General features: G+C 41.6%; 1 protein-coding gene across 1 annotated transcript in view; it reads left to right on the forward strand.

Annotated features, from left to right (window-relative positions):
• Positions 1-10,141: 10,141 nt before the first annotated feature.
• Positions 10,142-21,255, forward strand: part of LOC307040427 (transcription factor Maf-like) — a 46,774-nt gene continuing 35,660 nt past the window's right edge. Inside the window, exons 1-2 of the mRNA XM_079683239.1 lie at positions 10,142-11,384; positions 18,348-18,413. Of these exons, the coding sequence (XP_079539365.1) occupies positions 10,408-11,384; positions 18,348-18,375 (1,005 nt within the window). The 5' untranslated portion in view covers positions 10,142-10,407 and the 3' untranslated portion in view covers positions 18,376-18,413. The remainder of the gene's footprint in view (positions 11,385-18,347; positions 18,414-21,255) is intronic.

A 21,255-nucleotide genomic window follows, 5' to 3' on the forward strand; every position in this document is an offset into this window, starting at 1 on the left:
TGTAAACTGTATTCAGAAGTGTTTTTCATGATTGTGTTAACTTCAAAATACTTTTAAACTTTCTGGACGTTTCTCCAAAATATTTGAAACCAGCCTGTTTGTTTCAAATCAGAATAACTAGGTCAATGTGTTCATATGATTCACAATATACAGCCACATCATCACATGATGAATTAATTAATTCCAACCCCTCAGAAATGACCATGGAAGCAGAAGAGGTGATCACAGGACCATGAATGCACTAATCTAATTAATATCCTCCTGTTCCTGCCACTGATTTTACGACTAGTTAAAAACCTTCTGCTGCTTTTATGGCTATTAGAGGCCAAGTGTGAGCTATCTTCTACTTCACTCCATTTTCTCCCTCCACCAGCAGTTAGCTGTCCTAAAAATTAAGAGCCTCTGTGGAGCATAGGGTTCAATCGACTTAGAGGCCAACTACCTCTAGATCATTGCACCAGAAAAGCTCCAGAAAACAATGCAGAATGAGACCTGACAGTTATGATAATAGTCTTGTATTGCTAGGTGGTTTTCTTTCTACAATTAACCTTCTATCTCCCTTCCCCCAAAAACCCTTTCCTCTCCCTTTTCCGCTCTACAAACCCCTTCCTTCTTTCCCTCTCTTTCACTTGGCGGAGCTACAGCGGTTTCTCCGAGGCTCACCAGGCACTGTGCTTTAGCCCTGTGTAATCCTGCCAACCCTATTTCATTAGCCACGCGGACTAAAGAGCTTAACGACACAGCCCCATCGCAGTAGAGAGAGAGAGGGAGAGAAAAAAAAGACACAACACAAATTCCTCAGAATACATGGACACTCAGCCAGTATTTACGCTTTCTCCCTCTCTCTCCATGCGCCGTACCATACCTCTCCCCCTGCCTCCCCATCTCCTTCTTGCAAAGGAGCCCAGAATGGATTAGAGATGGCATCAATGGGATGAGACGTATTACCAATCGATTTGGAGGGAGCGTGGCATTGTTCTTCTGAGTGGAAAACTTTGGATCTGGCCAATGCCAAATGCAGCTGATTGTGAGATGAAGTTGTGCAAAAGAAAGACTCTCGCTCTCTGTCTCTATTGCTCTCTCCTGTCTCGTTTCATCCAAAACTACAGCTTGCGTTTAATCACTAAAGTCATTGAGGACCGTTTTGTGGTTAGTCTGTATTGTCTAGGAGAAGCATGTCGGGTTTAAGAGGCTGTAAAGTAGCTTTGTACTGATCTCGGGAGAAAGCAGGATAAACAAGCAGATTGGAGAGAAACCTGATCAGTGTCAATGGTGATGGTTTAGGATTTCGTCTTTCACTGATGCCTTCTGCCTGACAGCACAAAAACACCATTGTATTGACAAGAGAGTGTGACTAAAAAAGAAAGACAGGAGCTATATCTTAGGTCTGCCCATCATTTCCATTCCTCTTCTGTAGCCTTAAGATAAAAAATGTTTGTGCTAACGGATAAAACCTTAACTGTATAACTCATTAAGATTGCTACAATGAAGATTCTACCCCCAAGTTAATTGTGCTGAAATGGTGGTGACTGTATCTGAAACTGTTTATCATTTACTTTATCTAATGGAAGAGTGGGAGGAGTGACACCGGCCTTGGGTGTGGAGCTGGAGGATGTAGGGGGGCTGCCCGGGGTCTGGGCAGGTTGTCAGCTAAGGGCAGAAGGGGTGGGGAACAGGGCAGAGACTGCTGCCATATTTCTTCATGAGGGCGACAGTGACAGAAGCGCCACAAAACGAATGGCCTGTCAAAAGAAATGAGAACGAATAGTTCCTGTTCCATCGAAAGAGGTTTCTTCAAGCATCAAGGGGTGTTTCGTTTGGAGGCAGATACCAGGACCAAGTCTGCAGCTACCATGACTGCTAACAACCCTGAGTCTCAGTAGAGGCCAACTGCATATGTTGAGGATCACCACTTATAAGGAAAGTAGAAGAAAAGCATAAAGAGCAGAGCTTTTGTCCCGGTCTCTTTTGGCCACATCATCGTATACATTTTAGCCACGGTCTTCCTGCAGCTTCAGGATGGTGTGGGTGTGACCATACTATATGTTTTGTTGCACCTGTTCGGCAGTCAGGAGTTACATATCGATCTTTTTGAGTCTTGATTATATTTTTCGTGACCTTGTGTCATTTTCAGGTTGTTCTCCTTCCAACGTTGACCTCAGCAGAAGTTTGGTTATAGCTAAGACAATTCAACATTTTTCCTGGGGACTTTTGATAGTTCCACTGAAAACCCCAAACATGTGCATGGCTTGCTACTTTTTTGAGCTACTGGTGGTAATTTGGGTGAACTACCTCTTTAAAATACTTGCCACTAGTTTTAAATATTGTCGTTTGGTTTATTGTACATCAGCTACTTAGCTGAATATGGACTTTTCGAACGAGGGCTCCATTTTCTCTCTGTCTCCATCTCTTTCTCTCCTTATTCTTTCCTTCTTTCCGTTAACTGTAGCTTCTCCACGCCCAGTTTCCTTTCTTTAGTTTCCCCCCTATTTTGGTATCTAATCTTCTTTTTCTGTCTCATCATTAGTGGCTGTCCCATGTTGGGGGGAGAGTAATCTGAACTACGTGTCCCAGGGGCCCATTCCTTTACTTCTTGCTGTAGGAATAAGTGGCCTATTGATTAGTTATCAGCCCGTAATTGGGCTGCGATCTCCCTCGGCCTCAGATATCCCCCAGATATATGACACTCTTGACAGCCTGAGAGGTGGATGAGGGGGCGGGGGTTTCTCCTGCCTGCCAACACTTTACTCAACAAAATGTCTTCCTGGCCATGCCAACTGCTGCCCACATCTCTCTCCCTGCAAAGGGATTTTCAACATCATGCCATAGAAAGATTATTCAATCTTTTAAATTATAGAGCTAGCGAGAGGTCCTGCAGGACTTAATGCTCTGTGTTAACTATGAGCACCCATTTTTGCCATTTTCTCATAGCAATAAACTCTGAAATTGTAATCAGAGTTTGAAAATGAAAATGGTGCGGCTTACCGAGAAATAAACTTATATAAGCTCAGAGTAAGTACACCATTCGCATATGGATAATTGCCTGTGAGGGATTTCAATACAAATTGAGGCTCAGGAAGCGGATGAGCAACAGGAAGGGTGTCTCTACTCCTGTGTAAGCATCCAAATCTACTGTGAGTGCGCAAAGAACCATGACTAACTCTTACTAAGTCTGTTTGTGCGTTTTTAGAAAAAAGCTTAAAGATACTTTCCTCTCTTCTTCATCTCACTTCCTCTTGCTGTCATCACCTCGTTTTTCACCCACAAAAATGTGTCTCTCATAGGACTCTTTCATTTGGTAAGAATCTGAAATATATCAATCTTCAAATGCACCCGCATTTTCCACTCAACATCATGAGGTGCTAATTGTGAGCGTTTGTGAGCTTGATCAAAGTGTGCAGAGGAGATGAGTCCCGCTGGGTTTTCCAGACAGACAAACATGTCAAACTCTCCATTTAGCAGCCAGATTAATGCTTCGCCCAGCCCTCCCCCTGCGCCCTCGCTCCTCCCGTCTCTCCCCCAAAACCACATCTGATAAACATCTCATTTCAACACTCAATATTGCCATCATCAAAAGTCCACCCATTACATGAAGCCTGTTCATCATCCTGTTTCACTTATCCCTCGGGCCAGCAACGATCAACCTTTTCCCCCCATCCTCCACCCTCGCCCTCCCCCAGAGAAGTGAATATCCCAGTGGAAGTGCATTTGTCTCCTGGCATTAATATAAAGGATTGTTGTATGAGGCTGTGGTGTCCTGTGGGCTGTATTGTCTCTGCATCTCCCCTTCTGACAGAGTGCAGAATAATGCACAGAGATATGTGAATTTAGTTTGCTTGCTGCCTCACACACTCCTCTGCTTACTAAGACCTATAGGAAAATGATTCTTCCATTCCAGAAGAACAGATGAGAGGATTATCACAGGGAGACAGAAATTAATATTTACATTCATCTGCAATAATCTTAAATCAGACTGTTTGCATAGTTGTTTACATTCTCATCTTTCTTTTGGTTGAATCTCTTAGTTTCCCCGAAGGGATGAATCTAAGCATGAGGAGACTTCAGAGGAGGTCTGGGCTGCGGGAAACAATGTGTGTTTGATCTGTAATGTGGCCCCACCTCACTATTGTCCGGTAAGGCTGCCTCCTGATCTCTACAGAGCCAGCAGTATCCTTAGTTGCGTTGAAAAACACACAAAGACTCATACAAATAGTTAATTTAATTATTTTTATTGCAAGTTAAGTTGTTAAGATTTTATTTTCTTGGTTTTTATACCCTGTAATAAAAGTTACACTCATTGTCTAAAAGCATTCCTTTAATATTCCATCCAAACGGAAATAAATCCTTAACATGCAACTTCCCCATATTTCAGAATTTTTATTTTTTTATTTTTTTAACAATAACCACAGCTATTAAATGTACAATGATGTAAAACATAACAAATCAGAAAATCCATACGTTTGAGGAGATACAATTAGGAAATACTTTGTCTCGAAAAAAAGACGTACACTTTTAACCAATGAAAAATAAGTTTATTAGTTGTCTATTTGTAATAATTATTTTGGCTAAAGTCAACCCTGCTCTTAAACTGTGTATTCGTTTACAATAACTTTTTGTATGATATCATGAGAGAATTTAATAAATCTGAGAACTCCTATACAGGAGTACAGAAGCTGTTTTGTTCCTGCTGAATACATATATGGACTAAAAGATAGTTTATTAAGAGAGGCCTGCTGTATGTATATGTTTGTATGTCAAAGTATATTATGGTTTGAATGAGGGTGATGTCAACGTGGAGTAGGTGAGCAGCATAAAGAGAAAGAAGACTCCTTGCACCCCCACTGTATGACGGCACAGTTTGACTCTGACTAATGGGGAATCTCTTTATGCATGTGAGTCACATTAATAACCGCACAGAGTGGACACTGTGGACATTAATAACAGTGTACAGTTGCAGAGAGCATATAGCACCGTACATATACTGGCCACATCAATAACATCTCATAACCTCCAACTGTACATGAATCATCTTGCCATGTGTACACAGGAAGTCACGCATGCAAACGCTGTGTTCATGTATACACTCTAAAATACAATTATTAACCCTGACAATACTAAAGGTATTCAGAAACCATTGAGGAAAAGCAAACAGCTTGTGTACCTTGCATTGTTTTTGTTATTTTGTTGTTTCTTCTACCTGCTCCTTCACATGCTGGGTGATGCACGGTGGGGATAGCTAATGAAGCCAATAATGTAGCAGTGTGTGTCTAATGAGAGAAGAGCAGCTCCAGTTCCACACTATTCACACTTAACTTCAGTGTGTCTGTGTGTGAACATGATTACATTTATGAACCTGGACTGATACATCCACAATGAGATATGTCCTCCCTCTGTGCTGTCCAATTTAACATATTTGTGTACTCATAATACCCTGGAAAATCATTAACTCGTAGACTGCTCTGACATGTGAATGAACAGCATCTCTTCATCATGTTACTCGTTCACGCTAGAGATATCATATTCAAACTACACATACAGTTTGCTGGTTTTTAAAGTATAATAGCAGAAGCATCCTGTGTTACACAGCGACAGAGAGCAGATGAGACTGCTCAGACGATGCCTGTGATGTCCTCCTGCTGTGAGAGACAATAACCAGATGTGAAGAGGAGAGTTTGACACATGCAAGTCTGCTCATTGTGGCCAATTACCAGGTTGAAGCATCCTTCTGGCAGGCACAGAGCCAGAGAGAGAATCACAGCCTGCATTTCTCATCAAGAGCATCCAGTCATTTGAATCAGAACTCACACTGCTCCGTTGTTTTACTCTGCACAATGTTTCCATTTTGAGACATTAAGGGTTTGATTGACTGTAGTGACTCAGCCCTTTCTGCCATTCTTCAATGAAAGCAGACCTAGATCTGATGTAAAAAAAACAACAGAGAACCCTTGGCCCTTCATAAAAACATACAACTGGTAAGCCCATATGTATGCGCACAGCTACACTGCAAGTTAATCACTTGTTGAGGGCCTGTTTATCCTCCATTAACCATGCAGACATTTTTCAAGTCCACACATAAACAGACAGTTCACCCTTACCCACCTTCTGAGCAAGTAAATGAATTGAGAAAAGGTTGTAAAAGTCTGATTAATGCGGGATTGGAGAACAGGACAGTGAGATAGTGGGAGAGAGAGCGAGAGAGAGAGCCTGTTCTCTCAAACGTAGCACTTTGCAAATATGGCACTTTGTTTCCGTGATGTGGAAGCTTATTATCTTAATATGCATTATTTTATTCCCCCTATAAAACACTGGCAGAGGAAAGCTCGGTGCTGTTCTTCCTGCTCTTCCTTGTAATAGCTTCTCACAGCTCCTCATTCTATTACAAAAGATACAACAGTTAGTTAAGACCCCACGAAACATTTCATTTTCTGTCCTGCTAATTAAATGTGTCTCCAATGAGCCCGCTGAGCCCACTTGTCTGGTTGTCCCCCATTTGTGGTGCCACCAGAGTTTAATATATGGCATTAAACAGGGAATGAGAATGAAAATGAAGCCTACCTCCCAGTGGGAATGTAATGAAAGATTATAAGGCATAATCTTTGTCATGCAGAAATCCTTTAGTTTAGTTTCTGTCGTTTTATTTAAGTTACAGTCTGTTAAATATGGTAATGTATTGGCTATTTTTGGCACACTTAAGATTTTGAATAGTCTGAGTGGGGTTATAAAATGCATATCTTTCAGATGCATAATGAGTTTTTTTTTTAATCAACACTCGATCCTCCATTTCCTTTCTTTATCAAAACATAGTGATCATATTTTATACAGTATTAAGATCTTATCGTGGTGTGTAAGCTGCCATATTTGTCCTAAATAAAGTTTATTTCTGCATGTTAATAATTGTACAGACCTCACAAGGAGCTTCTGCTTCTTCACCTGTAAGCAAAACATTTCCATTACAAAGGTGGGTAACAAAGTAAACAACAAGTTGTGCACATCCTCTGTAAAGTGCACGACTTCAGGGAACCCCAGAGGCAAACAAAAGGTTAGCATGCTGAAAATAAAAGGGAGTCTATTGCAATGTGGCACATAAGTCATACTGTAATGAGGATGTTTTCTAATAGATGTAACAATTAGTAAAGTCACTGTACCAGTAAATCACGGGGAACTCTGGGAGCACTGGTTATCCTTTACACAGGATGCATCAGTGTTCTCCTGGGGTGAACTCTGAAAGGTCAGGCAGTGTCTCATTAACACACACTGTGGCTGGGCTCCACATGCAGGGGCCGGGCTATTAACACAAAGCTGGTTTGTACATGTTCGAGGATTTGATGTTTCATTCACAAATCACTGCAAAGCTCTTGGTTCACAAACTGGTTCAAATATTTCATTTCAAACCTTTATGTAACCAGGTGAATCCCATTGAGATCATCGATCTCTTCTTCAAGGGAGACCTGCTGAAAGGTTCCACATTACATTAGTTTGTAAAAGTATCTAATGCTATAACATAATGGTTTAGGCACATCGGTTTCTACAGAAAGTATCACAGCCCTCAATTTTGAGTAAAAGAAGGCTATTTTTTCCACCTGGAGTATAACTTCTATCCACATTAAGGTTTTTTTGGAAAAAGGATGAGAGCTATTCTGGTTGTTTTCCTGGCCTTTATTTTAAAATATTAAAATAAGTTATTATGATATAACACTGATGTTCAAATGCTCTTAACTTTCCTCTGTACTGATGCTGTATAAGTGGTCCTCCTCATGCTCTATAAGCTTGTTTATGATATATGCCTGAGTGCAACCCCTGTATAATGTAGGAAAAAAATCCCCCCGATAAAATAAAGACAGTTGTAAACTTCATGGTAGCGGGCTGCCTATGGGAAACTCCAGAGGGAGACTGGATGGGGTGCATACAGGACTATTAGCCCTGAGTAACACAGCTCATGCATTGGCTCTGGACTCTGCTTGTTAACCCTTGAGACTCCCGGCCCGATAAATCCTGTTTTAAGAGATCTGGCAAACCCAGAGCTCACAAAGCAGCTAGTGTCCCCTCCTGCTTTAAATATGGACCTGTGTGGAGTGAACACATGCGCAACTTTAACTTGTGTCTCTTGTTCACTTGTGTGCCAAGCAACTTTACATATAAAATAAAAATCATTCTAATTTTGAGCATTTTTCTGCTAACAAGATTTTTAAACATTTTGCATACGCCAGCAGCCTTTTTCTTCACTTTCCAGTTTTTTTCATCTCCCTATGTCATGACATGATCTTCTGTCACATCATACGTGTTAAGACACATGTTGTATGAAAATGATCACTGTTAATCTGATGTAATTTCCCTGCTGTGCCAGTCTGCATTTAGACTACAACGGCAAGAACATATAGTCGCATCAGATGGGACACTTCATCTGTTTCATATTTATTCAAAAGCATCAGAGGGGCCTCTGTTGTGTGTTCTAATGAATAAAACACGATGTTTATCCTTCCTGTTTAACGTTAAGTCCCCATGAACAGTCACAGGGACCAAGAGAATATTTACTTGCGTCGGGACACCGGGGAGTTGGATTATCTGCTGGCGGCTTTGTAGTTTTCTGAAGCTTCCCCGTGTGACATGTTCCAGGGAGAGTTCTCTTATTTACTCTCTGGTCCTCTGTGTATAGCCCTCCTTATTGTTTGTTCTTATGTGCCACTCCTGAGGAATGTGCTCCAGGAAAGAGAGACTCATAGAGAAGAGAGGAGAACACTGATGCTGTGATCATTACATGGGATTGAGACTGTAGACTATAGAAGGATTCAGATGGAGGGCTTTTTACTACTGAGTATTCCATTAGAAAGGGGATTTTATTTTGAAGGACTCGCCTTTTGTGAATTACCATAAGACACATGTAAAAATTGAATTTTCTCCTTTAAAATACCTTTCAATTTGCTGACAAAAAAGACATTTATAGACTTAATTTGTATTTTCCATGTAGTTCTGTCCTTTGTTTTGAATCCAAAAATGTAGGCTTTGTCCTTAGGAGTCATGGAAGTTTTTCCTGTCAAATAACCTTCACATATCTTCACATCCAGCAGTAAGACAAACGCTGTCTTGCCTTACAAAAGAAAAGTAATTCGCACAAAAGACAAAATTCAAAGCAGCAAATAATTTGCACTCAGCAATTGAATCTGACTGGCCCCTTTTAAAGCCACATGCAGTTCTATTTTATACCGAAAGGTGGCGACATTGGGTTTCAAAACAATGTCAAAGAATCGGACCCTGCCATGCTCTTTCTAAACACTTTCACCTCCCCACACAGCGATCCGCTTTGTCTGTAGTCTGCTTAGCCTTTTTTTGCAATTTTATGTTAAACATAGACCGTTAATCTAACGTTCAGTAAGAAACACTGAAAGGCATTTTTGATGGATTTCAATTTAAGACGTTCGGTTGGAGTGACTAAAACGAGTGTTGTCTTAAACGAGTTTTGAAATCAATTTGGCTCCCTAATTATAAACTGCCTATGAAATACACCTGTACAAAGGCTCGTTTTATCAACACTTAATGAGATCTGGATAAGGAAATACAAAATAATTTAAAAAAAACCTGTTCTAAAAAATAAAATATATTTGATCAATATGAGTTAATGTAATTATATTTAATGTGATTGCTTTTGTTTGTTACCTTTAATGTATGTTGAAATTATAACGATTTATGTATTTGAAAAGCATAGACATATTTACCATTTGACATCCTCTGTCAATAATCGGAATCTGTTCTGTTTTACTTGTTTCCTTCTTCTCCATGCAAAGTGAATAATAATGAATAGCCAATTAAATCCCATGTGTCAATCTGCTGATGGTCTTGGACAGTTCAGAAAACTTTGCTTTCTATACTATTATGCTAATTACGTCCCCAGATGGGCTCCTCATTGGCTGGGTCTCAGTCAATTTCATATTTCAGTTCTGACGTCAGCCCTCCTATAAAACTAAGCAATGCTTTTTAACTCGTCGGCTGACTGATGCCTTAGAAAAAAAATCTATCAATCCTAGGGTGGAGTTTTTTTTTTCTTTCCACAAAGCAACTATTTGCCCGGGACACGTGCGTGAACCTCCTCAATTTGGCGCACTAATCCTAAAAGGAGCCATGAAGTGTTAAATGGTAGAAACAGAGACAGCGGCGCTCAGACACCCGCACGCTGGGAGAGAGGGAGGAAACAGCGCTGCTCCAATGCGTCTGTGCAACACAGACTGAAGAAAAAAAAAACTTATCGACACACAAACTCAAAACCTGCGCTGCGCAATTAGTGCGTGAAAATCCACTTTTTCTCCGGTTTTGAAGAAAATAAATAAATAAATCAAGCTGGCTCAGTGCGTGTCTCAGCAGCCCACTTTGACAGGTGCTCCTCACCCCCTTTGGAGGACTGTCAACAGCAAGAGGATGGCATCAGAGCTGGCAATGAGCAACTCCGACCTGCCCACCAGTCCCCTGGCCATGGAATATGTTAATGACTTCGATCTGATGAAGTTTGAAGTGAAAAAGGAGCCGGTGGAGCCCGATCGCAGCATCAGCCAGTGCAGCCGCCTGGTCGCCGGGGGATCCCTGTCTTCCACCCCGATGAGCACGCCTTGCAGCTCGGTTCCCCCCTCGCCAAGCTTCTCGGCGCCCAGTCCGGGATCAGGGAGCGAACAGAAGGCACACTTGGAGGATTTCTACTGGATGAACGGGTACCAACAGCAGTTGAACCCCGAGGCTCTGGGTTTTAGCCCGGAGGACGCCGTAGAGGCGCTCATCAGCAGCAGTCACCAGCTCCAGACCTTCGATGGCTATGCCAGAGGGCAGCAGTTCGGCGGCGCAGCCGGGGCAGGGGGCTCCATGGCCGGGGAGGAGATGGGATCAGCGGCCGCCGTGGTATCGGCAGTTATTGCTGCAGCCGCAGCTCAGAATGGGAATCCCCACCACCACCACCACCATCACCACCACCACCATCCAGGGGGACATCATTCCTCCTCCGGGTCGCAATCCAGCGGCGGCATGGGGGGAAACCACCAGCACCTGCGCTTGGATGACCGGTTCTCGGACGAGCAGCTGGTGACCATGTCGGTGCGGGAATTGAACCGGCAGCTCCGGGGGGTCAGCAAGGAAGAGGTGATCCGTCTGAAACAGAAGAGGAGGACGCTAAAGAACAGAGGCTATGCCCAGTCCTGCCGGTACAAGCGGGTCCAGCAGCGGCACGTCTTGGAGGGCGAGAAGACGCAACTCATTCAGCAGGTGGACCACCTCAAGCAGGAGATCTCCCGGCTGGCCAGGGAGAGGGACGCCTACAAGGAGAAATACGAGAAGCTGATCAGCACCGGCTTCAGAGAAAACGGAGGGTCCGGAAGCGACAACAACCCCTCGTCCCCGGAGTTTTTCATGTGAGTCTCGGCGCTCAAAAGTTTTAATAACCGTCCCCTCACAAAAAAACATAAAATAAAAACTTTAAATTGGCACGCACCTAAAAAAATAGGGTGTTCCTGCTTGTGAAGTTAACGTTTGTTAAAGCTGCATAGTTAAGAAAAAATAGTTTTACACTTTTCTGTGTTTCAAAATAATTTTCTTTCAGTTTGAGGATTTTAGTTTTTATTTATGTTTTATTTATTTTAGAGGATATAAAAAAAGACCTGTTTAAATGAATGAATAATAATTTGGTTTCTACAAATATTTGAAAGGAGTTCTGTACAATTCGCGACGTTTTTCTTTGGACACACTGCATGAAAGACACTTTCCTCAGCATAGGTCCGCCTATAGTCCACCCTGTTCCCTTTACCCAAAATCGGTTGTATGAAAATCAACAATCTCCAAACACAACAGCATTATTTTATTTGGATTTATAATGCATTTTTGTTTAAAGTACATGTATTTTTTTATATGAATGATCTCATTTTCATATCATCATTGTCTTGTGAAAAAAGCATCCAAACTCGGTAGAAGTTTGGAGAATTGATGTGAGACTGTAACAGTTTTGTGAAGCCATGCATGCTGGTCATGTACGTATTGTGCTTTGACTTTCTTTCCTTTTTACTTGTTTTGTGAATTTTTGTTTGATGATTGTATGAAACCATGACTGCATTGTTAAGCCTCATCACATGTTGCCATTTATTTGTTTCAAAGTGTAAACAGGTACATTCATCCGTCGTTTTGGTTTTATAAAAGTTCCCCCGAATATGGACCCATCACCTTTTTATAGGCTGATTTTGGAGCCCTCTGAAGAAGAAAAAAGACACTGTGGAAAAGGCTACTTTTTTCTTAATATTGATTTATATTCAAAAACAACACTGCCAAGGTGAGCATCATTGAGATATCTAAACAATTATATCATTTATTGACAAATGCAAAGAATAGATTATTGCGATCAACAAGTGGGACTGAAAATAAAAAGGGAAAAGATGCTTTGAACAGAACTGAAGCAGATTATGATGCATGTCCTGAAATAAATGAGAAATAGGCCACTTTGTTACCCCAAATTTTTGCAACAAATGATCTGTTCTTCCTGCAATTCGTTGTTAATGTGCTTTCCTTTCATTCAAGGAGCTTAATTACGTTTACACAGAACCCTATGGGTGTTGTTCGGTAAATAAACTGTGAACTGTCTGGAAATTGTTATAAAAAGTTATATATTCTCGCGATGCTGTAGAAGAATTCAGCAAAGTATTAAGCCATACATCTTTCGTAATGTTTTTTAAAGGGTCTAGACAGTAAAGTTAACTGGCAGACATCGTGTTCAATTTTAAAAAAAAGAAATTTTATAAATATACCATTCATCAATAAATCTTCATGAATGAGAACAAATATATTCTCTTGAAAATGTTTGTTATTATTGTTCTCTTTAGTTTTGCATGTTGTTTCTCACTGTGTCTCTGAGGCGACCCCACACACTGGTAGTCCTGTAATCTCCTCTCGATCTTAACTGAAATATAAACAGTCAATTGCAAATATCATTGAGAAAATGTAAACATCTGTTCACATCTGTTTATTTTTGAAGCGCGATGCAGATGTTGCGAACAGGATTTGTAATTATAACAGCTCAAAGATCAACTCCAGCTCTTATGTGTCTATACGTTATTTAATACGTCGACTCAATATGTGTTCATTATTTATTTTCCCTTGAAAAACACATGGCGAAATATTTCAAAGTATTTTCTTTTTATCTTTTGGCTTCTCAAGAAATGTAAAGGACGATCTTCACTTGTTGCGTAGTTAAAGGCAGGAAAATGTATCTCAAAAAACGTGAAGCTAATCAGACAAAAACGCTCGGATATTCATGATATAATTTTACTTTTGCCTCAGGGCCTATTAATCGTGCTGCAGCTGTCCTGGAAAAAGCGTTAAGAGTTAATGATTGATTTTAAAGTAAACTTGCACTTTTTACTCGGTAGCTGTCCACTTGTTGAATATTGTCCGTGGTGTGTTTCATTTAGAAAATCGATCGTAGATAAACCTCTAGATGACAAAATGATTAAATATGCGATTATATACAATTATGTCTAATTTTGAAAATATGAATTTTGACATCCTCCAAATAGACTAAGTCCGAATAGAAATACACTTTCTGCAGTCTAACACTTTATAATCACCAGGAATAATAATTCCCATAACAATAAACGCTTCTTACTTTAGTTTGTATCCTGACAAAATGTTTCGCTATGACATGCAAGGGTTTTCAGAAAACACACCATTTTGCCTCAATGTAAAGATCGTTAATTTGGCTCCGACCTAGTCACGCTGATCAAAGGAGGAGGAGAAAAGCCACAGCAGGCACCCGGAGTTTGTTTCCTGTGGGAGGGACAAGCGGCTCAGCAGCTCCCGGCCTGCGGAGGACTGCTGATCCTGAATCAGCCCGCTGAACTCAGGGCATCCTGAGCAGCAGCATGGCCGAGACAAACGATGCATATATGGTCTAGGTTGGGCTGCATACAAGATTACTGCCACCGCTGTGTCTGTGTGTTTGCTTACGTTTTGTGTTTCTGTTTTGAATGTAAGGAGACGTTTTTTCAAATTGTATCATAGAAACTTGAACACATTCCAAGCAAGTCTGAACTGAGCTTAAGACTTTACAGACTGTGTATTTGCTCTGTCTCACCTGTACAACTGTGTGTCACACACTGGCATTGGCTCCAATGAAAGCCCAGAGTGAGGGACAAGGCAGAGCATGATCCTCTCCTGCCTGGAGGAATGATTCTCTCTGTGATTAAAAGTGAGTGAGAGACAGAGATAGAGCAAGCGGGACAGAGAGAGTATTACAGAGAGCGAGGGAGAGAGGGAGATGCTGGCTGCCTTCCTGCTCCTTTCAGATGATAAACGATCAGAGATGCATCCTAGCTGAGAGGAGAGGGCCTTTTAGTGAGCATGTGTCCCCTAATTTATGGCCTTCCTATCTGATTAGGTCAATATAGTGTGCTATTTAATTACATTTGTGTTATAACCTGGAACTAGAGATGCTATACTTCTTTCACGGTACCCCTTTCTTCTGTGAGGCAGATAGGGCTAGCTTTCTGTGGAGGCTCAGGATTTAGCTCTGGACGGTCTTAAATGTAACGTGACAGACAGGCGCTGTGATTTGTGTGGAGGTTCATAGGTTTCCAGTGCTCCACTTCTCAATATGTGAGAATGAAAAGTAGGAAAGTGCTGATCATTGTAGGCGAGGAGATTGTGTGGGACGTTTTCATCTTGTTTGTGTGTTTTGACTTGAAGACACACCAAGTGGCAGGAAGATTCAGTAGCACTTCCTGTGTTAAAGGAGGACAGAAGGCACAGGAAATAATATTTCAGCGCATCCTACTCATTTCTCAGCGCTCAACCAAATTCACTGCTTCTTTCTCCGCCTTTTGCTTCCTCTCTTTCATTTGCACATCATGTAAAAGCGTGTACATATAGAATACAGACACACCACATTATTAATCTTATCAGTATGAACTGTAATTCTATTCTCCGGCCCTCTATTGACTTCTGCACTGTGATCATTTGCAGTCTGTCCAATGATTAGGTTATTAAAGATAATGTAGTTGTCTGCTGTCACAATATTGGACTCACTCTTTCAGGTCAACTATGGGAAATCACTTTGAAATTTATCAGTATTGACATTTGAATCATCATCATGTACTTCGCTTTAATGCCTCAGAATTAATAGGACAAAGGATGTGAGCACTTTTTAGTGTCTATTTGTGTGAGTGCTCAATAACCAGCCAACATTGTCTTTTATTTGACCTTGTGGAGGAAGGGTGTACATGTGCTGCAACTGAGTGCATTAAATCTATAGGCATGAGTAAGTCGCTTTATCAGGACACTGTGAGGCATGTAGCGTTTTATTTGTATCAAAATGATTGTAAGGAAAATAAATGATGTCTCCTTTAGCAGAGAAAAAGTCAGAATGCCATAGAAGAAAAAAGAAGAACAGCTTGAATACTTACTTGATTTATTAAGGTTAACTAATAAGTGTTAATAATCATCCGAGCAGTAAATAAAGAGTTATTAAAACACTACCTGAAAAAGTATTTATTACCGTAAGGTGTCAGTTATAATATTCTATCCAATCCATGTTATCATTTAAAGAAAGGCTATCACAACATAAAAAACTATTTGCTTTTCGATTACTCATTTAATTATTTTTGTAACAACTGGAGACATGTCTCATTTTGTAACACAACAGTTTTTGTGTACCTTCATTTTCTTTTCTTCCCCATGAAAAGCCAACCCCTAAAGGGTTAAAACATATTCACATTCAAAAGAGGAAACAATTTCAATCTCTTACACTCAATACGCATCTGCATCACTCCACGCGATAAACATTTACATTTAAATTGATTTAAATCAGCTGCGTTTATGTTCCTCTATGGTCCGTCCATCACGTAGACCTGTGATGCCGAGCCTCCCTCCCTCTCTCTCTGTCTTGCAGTGTCCTGAGTTATGTGTCATTTATTTGAAACCCTAATAATTTAACCTCCCCTCCTGTCTCGCCTGTGCATGTGGTGGGAATGCAGCAGCTGTAAAGAAGCTTTGTGCTGCTGCCTCTGTGTGTATCTTATTGGCTTTACACAGTGATTTTTTCCAGCACATAGAAGCATGGGTAGAGAGGAGGTAATGTGATTGTCTGAATCCAATCCTAAAGTCTTGTGTTGAATTGAGATTACTGTAAATGCTCAGCTGTAAAAGAACGCGCGTATGGGCAGATGCAATGTGTCTTGTGTATGTTGCAGTGGAATTTCAGACACTGGATTTGCATTTGCTTGTATAAAAAGCTCACACCAGAATGCATTACTAAAGGGCAATAGATGAAAGCTAATTATGATTTAATTATATGTGATCACAATATTCTGACTCACAGATAAACATAGCCGAGGCTGTGTTGATGTTTTCAACAGTGAGTTGAGTTGCAGGGCACAGAGTCAGTGGAGTGGTGTGTTTTGGACCGCAGCAAACGTGGTGAAACCGAGTGCATTGTGTGTGTGTGTGTGTGTGTGTGTGTGTGTGTGTGTGTGTGTGTGTGTGTGTGTGTGTGTGTGTGTGTGTGTGTGTGTGTGTGTGTGTGTGTGTGTGTGTGTGTGTGTGTGTGTGTGTGTGTGTGTATGTGTATGTGTATGTGTATGTGTATGTGTGTGTGTGTGTGTGTGTGTGTGTGTGTGTGTGGTGTGTGTGTGTGTGTGTGTGTGTGTGTGTGTGTGTGTGTGTGTATGTTTGTCTATGTGTGTGTGTTTAAGTCTGCGTGTGCATGAGTTTGTGTTATGCAGGGCGGAGCTGGAGCCAAGCCCGACCCCTGTGTGTTTTACCTGCATCTCAATGAAGCGAGAGGTGATTTACCCTTCGACTGCAGTCAGCCACTCTCTCTCTCTCTCTTTCTTCTTCTCTCCGTCTCTTTCTTTCTCTCTGTCCCTCTCTCTCTCTCTCCGTCTCTCAGCCAGTCAAACAGACATTGATCTCTTTGCGAGGCAAGGTGACCCACAGCGTTGTTCAGCTCTTCCAAAGTTTCTGCTCCCTCTTTCATTTGTACCTGGGAAAGGCCTTGACCCCACACACTGCTACCATGTAGCAGCTCTCTGCACATGGCCTCCACTTTCCCTTTTTCAAACCCAGTGTGGGTGTGTGTGAGTGTGTGGTGTGTGTGTGGTGTGTGTGTGAGTGTGAGGTGTGTGTGTGGTGTGTGTGTGTGTGTGTGTGTGTGTGTGTGTGTGTGTGTGTGTGTGGTGTGTGTGTGTGTGTGTGTGTGTGTGTGTGTGTGTGTGTGTGTGTGTGTGTGTGTGTGTGTGTGTGTGTGTGTGTGTGTGTGTGTGTGTGTGTGTGTGTGTGTGTGTGTGTGTGTGTGTGTGTGTGTGTGTGTGTTTGTGTGTATGTGAAATGTTCCTCTGTGTCTGGCTCTTTGTGTTGATCAGGCCCTTTGTTGGTCTTCACCTATAGGTGTTTGTAATTATGTGCACATTGATTTCTATGGGGTTGAAACTGTACATTTTCTACAGTATAGGTACATCTGAGAGGCTGGTCCGTCCAGGTTGATTTTTAAGAGCATTGTTGTGTCTGCTGTGGGTCTGCTACTGGGAGCTCCTATGTAGCTGAATGGGTCAGAGTCCATTTGGCCCCAGTGTGAATCGGATTACAGGGAAATGAATGGCTCTCATTGTAGCTCAAAGATGGATTGGGGGGCAACAATATACTTTGTCGTTGCGTTGCCTCATTTCATTTTACTGAAGTCCAGGATAATTTTCAGGATAATCTTTCAGTATAATTTGTCATTAGGTTTTTAAAGCAGGTTTATTTATCCACAGTTGTACCTGATATATTTTCATGTATAGCTCACGTGTATGCGTATGTTATATTCTCACACAAACGTGTGATGAAATGAATGCAAATGTATGTGCACATATGGTCCTCATAATCAGACTGACCTGCCTGCTTAGTTTCAGTAATTTATGAACAAATACATTGAATCTAAATGAAAATATTTTTAGCAATGCACTTACATTTCAAAGTGTTTTAATAAAGCAATGGATTTTTTTTAAATGGTCATGGTTTTAGTCAACCATGACAATATTATCACAGAACTATATTAATTAATCTGACTCAGAATTTTAAACAACTTTTGTTTTTGTGTTTTTTATTTTTGTACACATTTGTACATTAATGGCAATTCAGAATTATATATTTATATAACATGTTCTCTGTCCCGGTAATTTGTGACTTCATTTGTGCTCTCTCCATCGTGTCACTTTCCTTTTTAAATTCGTAGTCGGTTTAAAAACCAAACAACCATAACCTTATGTTCAGAGTGTGTTTTGTGTGCAGCAGAGTGTCCTGTGTTGTTGGATCACAGCGAAGGTTTTATAATATATTTCTGTTTTCTGTCTTCGCAGGACATCCAGAAAGTTCCTCCATCTGTGATAGAGAGCTGTGTCCGTCCCACCACCCTGGATTTTGAGGTAATTGGTCATGCTCAGTTTTTAACGCCTTTGTACTCCTTTACTGTAAAACTCAAATGAATTATTTACTTACATTATTTTATAAAATATATATTATGATATATAAGAATATAAACCGCATCAAAACGTTTTCAGAAGTCTGATCATCTAAATGTCTGCTGCATGTGTATCAAAATGCTGCGCATAATGTTTACATTACGCCTTTAACAGTACTGTTTCTACAAACTGATCAGTTAAAATAATACTATTAATTCAGGCCTTTTATTAATTGTATTCACAATTACAAAAGTTAAGGGTCTCTCACCAATGTAATTTTCTGTAATCTGCTTTTGGTTACAGTCAATCTTTACACGGTAAAACAATTCAAACATGTATGTACCATCCAAAATGGAATATGATTTGGTATCTCTCCTCTTAGTGAAATTAAAACCAGTATATTGATTTCATTTAAGAAGAAATTTCTTATTTGGTATGGCATACCCCAGGGAGGGTTTCATTTTAAAATATTCTTCTCACCTCATATTTAGATGATCAAACGCGCTCTCATCCTTCTCTGTGTGCGTTGTTATGCAGTCCTCTGTTTTGGGGCTGTGACAGTGCTGTGTGATTGACAGGAGGGTGACATTCGCAGTGCTCATGGGATGAGGCCAAAACTTTTGTCTTGACCCCTTGAACTCCTTCACTCTCTCAGCTCTCTCTGCGGAGACAAACGCTGTGCAATATTTTTTATTTCTGGCTGACACGTAGATGGACAGATGGTGGGACAGAGGAGGATGATGAAGTGAGTGAAGGAGGATTAGTTTTTATAGAAGGATGGATCTAAGGAATTGAGGCGAAGTAAGGAAGGAGTTAGGGATTGAGGGCAGGGCACCTGGATTTCAATGCAGACATGCACGCCAGGTTGAGAGAACAGGAGGCAAGGGGAAGGGAAGAAGGAAGAAGGGAAGAAGGGATGGCAGGAGGGCTCCTGGCCGTGGATGCAGACAGACAGGCAGGGTAACCAGAGGCAGGCAGTGACCTTCTCTGCTGCTGGAGGATCGAAGGCTTTATTTAAAGGCCTGGTCAATGCAGGGTGCTGCTGAGGTATCAGCCTCGCAGCCAGGCAACTCATCACCACTGTAATACAACTCTCTAACCCTAACCCCCCCCCCCCCCCCCCTCTCACACACACACACACACACACACACACACACACACGCACACGCACACGCACACGCACACGCACACGCACACGCACACACACACACACACACACACACACACACACACACACACACAGGACACTCTCTGGACACCTCAGGTTTTATACTGTACAGTGGAGAGGCTGGACAGAGGAAAGTACAGCATCAGCATCGGCTAATTTTACTGTACAGCAGACAGTGTACTCTACTTTCCTCATGTGCTCAGCATTGTGAGGCACATGCTTGTTTTGCCTTTCCTGTACACTCCATCACTGTCCAATTTATTTATGCTGTTGGCCAATTATATATAGAGAACATCATGCACGATTTTATACTCGACGTACTGATACAGTGAGGATGAAGGTAATGTAAGAGTTAATAACAACGGCAGGCTGCTAAGGTAGGACACCTGCTTCTACGCGTGTGAGCGTGGAGCACGTGCTGGTGTGTGTGTGTGTGTGTGTGTGTGTGTGTGTGTGTGTGTGTGTGTGTGTGTGTGTGTGTGTGTGTGTGTGTGTGTGTGTGTGTGTGTGTGTGTGTGTGTGTGTGTGTGTGTGTGTGTGGCAGCGTTAGGACACCTGCATGCTTCAGCACTTTCTGGCTGTCAGGAGCTCTGAGGTCACAGGCAGGGAGTGGAGAGGGCACATTAGAGGCAGCTTCAGAACCCCCACCCACCCACCACGCCTCCAAGATCCTTCCCCCTGCACCTCATCCCACCCCAACCCCCACTTTTTCCTCTCGCTCCCGTTATCCCCCGTCATCCCTCCTCCTGATCGTCTTCCCCCCGTGGTGACGGGGTGAGTCGGCCACTCGGGGGGAGGGGCGCAGGGACGCAAGGTGCCTCTGTGGCTGACAGCAGGCAGGTCAGGTTTTTGTAGACACGACAGAGGAGGAAGGACACATGCGCACAGCGAGGTGTGAAGAGGAAGGAAGAAAGAGAACATCCTTTCAAGTGCTTGTATGGAAACGTGGGCTGATTATGAAAACACATAACATATGTTTGCTGTTAAATGTAGCCTAGTAAATATCGAAGCCTCAAATATGGTGGGCTGCAGCCATTAGACCACATGGTAACGGCAATCAAACTGAATTATTATTCAATTTCTCACAAAATAACTTGTGGAAAAAAATCTGTCTACCAATGTAGGTAACAGAACATTGTGTCATAATATCTGTTATTGAAGCAAAATTCCTCAATATGATTTCAGATGATAAACAATTAATATAAATATCACCCAACCTTTGCACATTGAATTGTAACGCATTACGCGCAGCTGTGTTGGGTTCTCTTGCATTCTGCATGGACATGAATTGGCTCCTTCCACAGTTTGACACATTTCACTATCCATTTGCTGCCTGGGATATATATAACTACTAGCAGCTCAGTGTGAGACTTGTTACGCTGATACATTCTTGATAGTGACACAGACGTTTTCCCTCGATCCAGAAAATCCAAATGACAGGGAGGATATGAACAGGATGTACGCTCATTATAAGGCCTGCATGGTCTAAAAAGAGAGGAGTAGAATTGGGTAAAAATTACAAAATGGAAAAAGATTTCACTCACTGCTGTTGTAAAGACAAACACACTGAACACAGAACAACTGTGTTTAGATTTGGCTTGTTTTTAAAAATGTGGTATGTGTTTTTACTTTCTTCTA

This window comes from Notothenia rossii, assembly GCF_949606895.1.
Source record: "Notothenia rossii genome assembly, chromosome: 5".
Classification (NCBI taxonomy): domain Eukaryota; kingdom Metazoa; phylum Chordata; class Actinopteri; order Perciformes; family Nototheniidae; genus Notothenia; species Notothenia rossii.